Source organism: Hippocampus comes, unplaced genomic scaffold, assembly GCF_001891065.2.
Source record: "Hippocampus comes isolate QL1 unplaced genomic scaffold, H_comes_QL1_v1.1 scaffold202, whole genome shotgun sequence".
NCBI lineage: Eukaryota > Metazoa > Chordata > Actinopteri > Syngnathiformes > Syngnathidae > Hippocampus > Hippocampus comes.
Window position 1 is genome coordinate 1065227 of NW_017805829.1, and position 5126 is coordinate 1070352.

General features: G+C 44.6%; 1 protein-coding gene across 11 annotated transcripts in view; it reads right to left on the reverse strand.

Annotated features, from left to right (window-relative positions):
- The window catches only part of rapgef2b (Rap guanine nucleotide exchange factor 2b), a 122942-nt gene that overhangs the window by 5396 nt on the left and 112420 nt on the right, over nt 1-5126 (reverse strand). For all 11 annotated transcript variants that reach the window (XM_019887410.1, XM_019887407.1, XM_019887414.1 and 8 more), the window contains 5 exons: nt 3726-3893; nt 3431-3583; nt 2503-2695; nt 505-998; nt 78-392 (listed from right to left, as the gene is read on the reverse strand). In XM_019887410.1, coding sequence (XP_019742969.1) covers nt 78-392; nt 505-998; nt 2503-2695; nt 3431-3583; nt 3726-3893 — 1323 coding nt within the window. The remainder of the gene's footprint in view (nt 1-77; nt 393-504; nt 999-2502; nt 2696-3430; nt 3584-3725; nt 3894-5126) is intronic.

Here is a 5126-nt window from a genome sequence, read left to right on the forward strand (position 1 = left end):
GCACGGTCGCGGCCAGGGGGGCCGGGGTTTACGCTGTGCCCTCGGCTTCCTCAGAGCGACAAGTTTAGGAGACTCACCCTCCTCCTCATCCTCCTCTTCCGCCGCCGCCTCGTCGTCCTCTTCGTCGTTCCGGCCACGCCGGAGGCCGTTGCCTCTCTGTTTGGATGCCGTTTGGTGGGCCTGCGAGTCGGGGGACTGTGTGACCATGCGGGAGCGCTGCAGCGCCGTGGTGTAGTCAGGTGGACGGCGGCTCGACGGCGTTGGCGTCGCAGACGTGGTCGAATTAGGGCCTGGAGGGGATGGCGTCTGGCCATCCGCCAGGTCAGAGATGGTCAGCGCCGTATAGCCGGGCGGCGTCGGGGGAGGTTCGCGATACCGCCCCTCTTTCCGAGCTTCAGGCACACAACACAAAACAATTACGACCTTTTCTGGTGATTTTATTCTCCTCAAATGACACATTTGCCTGGTGTGCTATTATCATTTTAGCGGCGAGCAGAAACTCACAGATGAGTCCTTTACAGGCGGCAGTGATGGGCGAGGGCGAGGGCCGCCCCATCTGCTTGGCGTCCTCGGACCCGGAGGATGTGATGCTGCTGGTCTCGGGGTCGGCGTTGACATCCTTGCCGCCACGCCTCTTGATGGTGCCTGTGTCTCCCTCCGAGTCCTCACCCCAGTAGGCGGCGGACGATGATGATGAGGAGCCGGCCGACGCCCAACTGCCCCGCGCCTGCGCTGCCCAAAGCAGGGCCTCCGGACCGCCAGCAGGCGGAAGCCCCCCGCCAAAGGCCAGCGTCTCCCAGCTGCGGCCCTGCTGCATTGTCTGGATGTTGTCGTGGGAACCGGATGAGCAGGATGTCCAGGAGCCACGCCCGCTGTCGGCCGCGTCCAGCGACATGCGATCGCCCTGGTCCTGGGTCAGCTCCTCAGAGCTGGGGGACGACAGCACCGTGGGGCAGCCCGCGTAGATGCCCCGACAATCCTGCATCGACGTATACGACCTGCAACCCAAAGACCACGCCACGTCACATCCTCTCGTGTACACCATCACCAGTGTTGTAAATCTCAACTCAACTGTATTTATAGAGCACTTTAAAACCACCGCCGCTGGATACAAAGTGTTGTACATGGAGCAAAAAGAATTCACACAATAACCAATAAAACAATAAATTAATAACGGAGATCCTCAATCCCTCTGAGTTTCCGCTTAGTTCTTGGTACCTCTAAAGGTATCTGGTCCGCAGACCTGAGGCACCGGCAGGTGAATAGTGGCGAAGGAGCTCAGGGAGGCCATTTCAAGATTTGAAAACAAATAATATGACCTAAAAAAGAATTCTAAAATAAAGGGAACCAGTGAAGGGATACCAGAATAGGAGTTATGTGCTCCCTCTAACAAGTACCAGTCAAGAGGCGTGCAGCAGCATTTTGAACCGACTGCAGACGATTGGCTGACTCCAAATTAGAGTTACATTACAGTAATCCAGCCATGATGTGACGAAAGCATGATTTACTGTTTCGAAGTGCTCTTGAAGAGAGGAGAGGCTTGATACTTTAGCCAGCTGCCTAAGATGTAAGGAGCTGGATTTAACAACAGCACCTATTTGCCGGTCCAATTGAAATATCATTGTCGAATTTAAGACCCTAGTTCGAGACTGTTGGCTCAAAACACCACAAACGAACCCAAAGAACTACAGTTCTTATCCATTAGATGTGTTTGGTGCCATCTTGTGGCAAACAGCAAACAGGTTAATTTTTAGGTTAATAGGTGGGGATAGGATCTCAAGGAAAAAAACCACACAACTATGACTTTGATTGAATGAATTGTGCTCTCATTCAGTTTAGTTAGCCAGTGAGTTTGTTGGTTAACTCATTCAATCCCCATACGTCTTAAAAATCCCCACTACGGCCGCCTACCCATGACGTATTTACACATCATTTTCTTTTTTTTGGTTGGTCTCGTTATGGGTTGATTAATAACCAGGCTAATTAATTACTTGATTAGTAGGCTCTCACTCATTTGCTGGTTAGATAATTGTTTGGTTAGTTGGTCAAGAGATAATGAGGAGGTTGTTAGGCCATTTGGTTGGTTATTCTGTCAATATTTAGGTTAGTTGCTTAGTACGTTCGTTAGGCAGTTAAATGTTGTTTAATTAATATAGGTTGGTTAATTTATTAGTAGCTTGGTCATGTAGTTGGTTGACTAGTTAATAGGTTGGTCAGTCTGTTAGTGCACTGGTTAGTTATAGCGGTTGCTTGGTCACGACATCAAGTAGCTAGTTGGTGAGGTGTTTTGGTTGAATGATTTTTATTAAATTAGTTAGCTGTGCAAAAATCAAACTTTCAATAAGGAGAATAATTAGTTAAAAAACGTTGTTGTGGCATTTGGAATGAGCAGCCAAAATCTCAAGTTTGTCCACTGAAGCCTTTGGAGCCTTGGCAGAGGTCTGCACAGTCCCGTTCTAGATGTGTCATTCGAGTTGCAGTACCACTAACGCAATCACGTACCCTAGGCTGTACTGATCGGGATCGGTGGCGGCCCGCCGTTCTAGGCGTGCTACACCCACATGGGACTCTGCGACGCCCCCCGAATGCCTCAACCGCCGCTCGTCCTCAAAGGACAAGTTGCTGAGAAGGCTGGAGCGAGACGACATTTCACTCTGACTGCAGTCCGAGTACGAGTCGCCCATACGGTTGTAACCTGGAACACATACATCAACAGGTCAGTCATTTTGCCTGAATAATTATTGTCATCAAAATAACAAGTAAAAAGAAACAAAGAAAAAAAATGATCCATGAACAAATGTAAAAATGCAAAATAATGATTTATCACCCACATTAAATAAGTCCTTCACATTAATCAATGAACAAAAACATATAAAAGCTAATTAGAAAAAGTGTACATGTACAGTATTTTCCGCACGAAAAGGTGCACTGGATTATGAGGCGCACCTTCAATGAATGGGCTATTTTTGAAATTTTTTCATATATTGGATGCACTCGATTTATAAGGTGCAATCTACAAAGCATCCACTAAAGGAGCTACGCTCCTTCCCTTCGACTAGAGAATATGAATCAGCATTCTGATTACCGTAAGTTAAAAGAAAACAAATGGATCGGGCAAATATCACAAAAATAAATAAAATACACATAAATCTAATACAACTCACCACTAATTAAAAATAAATGCTCGTAACATATGGGAAATTTACAAAAATCTAAATGACACTAATGAAAATGAATTGATGGCACACGCCAGTAAAAATATGCTAAAATAAATCGGAAGAAATGACACATTTTCATAATTCATCAGGGTCGAAAATGTGTATTTCCAAGTACTGTAGTTGTATCCAGTAACTCAGCTCTGTTATGTGCAGTGCACAGGTCAAGCAGCAGGGGGTGGAAGTGCACCACAGTGCCAAATTGGTGCGTTTACCCTTCTTGGGGGAGCTCTGCGGTGAGCCAGGCGGCGAGGGGAGCTGCGAGGAGGCGTTGGACACCGTGGAGTCGTCAGGATGCCTGCGATGACGCTCACTGGCCTCTTCCGACAGAGACAGGATCTTCTTCAGAGACTGCGGGGAGCTGGTGCCTGAAACAAAGACAGAGTTGTTGACCCTAATGTTTGTGTTTGTCCACATGCGAATGCGCTGAGAATATATATATATATATATATTAATACAAATATAGTTAGAATTTATACTCCTACTAATAATGGTGATGTGATGTCTTACCAAAGGGAGGCAGGTCCTTGACGGGCACCTTCTTGCGTGATGGGTACAGGGCCACGGCGGGCACCTGCAGGGCCTGGGAGCCTTTGGCCAGCTGTCCCCTTTGCTGGCTGGCTGCTCTGGACACCACGGGGGACGTGTCTGCGCGGCGGACCCCCGAGTTCTTGGGCACTGGAAGCACATTGACAACACAAGTTAAGTAGGGTTGGGGACACGTGCAGCAGGTTTTTGATGGATGCTGAAAACAGTCCAATGGACTAAGCACTTCACTGTTTTGAAAGAGGGGTGGGGGCGGGGCAGAGTTTTGTTTTACCGGTGATAAAGGAAAAAGTTATCAAAATATATGTCTTTTTTATTTTTGTTGCACGATAAATTATTTTTATTTTAATTGTCGTAGGGGAAAATAAATATAGCCAATTTCTTTTAAAAAAGTTTCAAAGTGGTGCGATACAATTTTTTTGTTCATGCTCTGACGAAGTTGAGCTAAACACTTTAAAGCGACTTTCTTTTTTTTTTAATGAAAATGGCCAATATCGTTAAAATTCAACATGAAAAAAATACCTCTGTTTCATTCAAATGTTTTTACTTTTTAAAAATACTTTGAAAGAAAAAGGTGATTTCCTGTAACATTCAACTTTTTTAAAAATATATATAACATTGAGAGTCGTGGGATGTTTTATTGCATTTCTTTAACAATTTTGAGAAAAAAAATATCAGTCAAATTTAAATTAAATTTTCAAATAAAAAATAAACCTCTACTTAATAAACTTCAAAATAAAATCGACTAAAAAGTAGTGAGATAGCTTGTTGCATTATTACCGTACTTTCACGAATATTAAAAAATAATGTGAGTACAGTGTTAAATACTTCAAGAAAGTACCCCTGAACTCAGTTTTGCTCCTGCTTCCTTTTTAAAAACAAACACTAGCGTGCACTAGCATATTGTTTGAGCTGGTGTACGTTTTAACCATGCCCGCGTCCAACAATGCAGTGCATGTTATCTATGTGTTAAATACAGAAATATTACCCATAACCGACACTGCACCTCTTAATCAGGGATGAGAGTGGCTAGTGATGAAAAAAGCGGAAAGGGGCGTGGCCGGGACGGGGCGTGGCCGGGACGGGGGCGGGGCCACTAACTAAAGTGGCACTTAACATGCTGAAGATGAAGTGGATTCAATTTACACACTATTTAAAACTTTAACAGAAAAAAATCCCAAGATTTTTCACTATTCTTTCAAGTGAAAATTAGTGCAAATTTGCTTATGCATTCCTGGTGAGCACCAATATGTAACTTCAAATTTGCTGCTCAAAATCAAAACTAAAAAAGGAAACACATTCCATGCCATATTTCAGATTTGTTCATTACTTGTATTCATAAAGTGTTGTGTAAATGTGATAAAA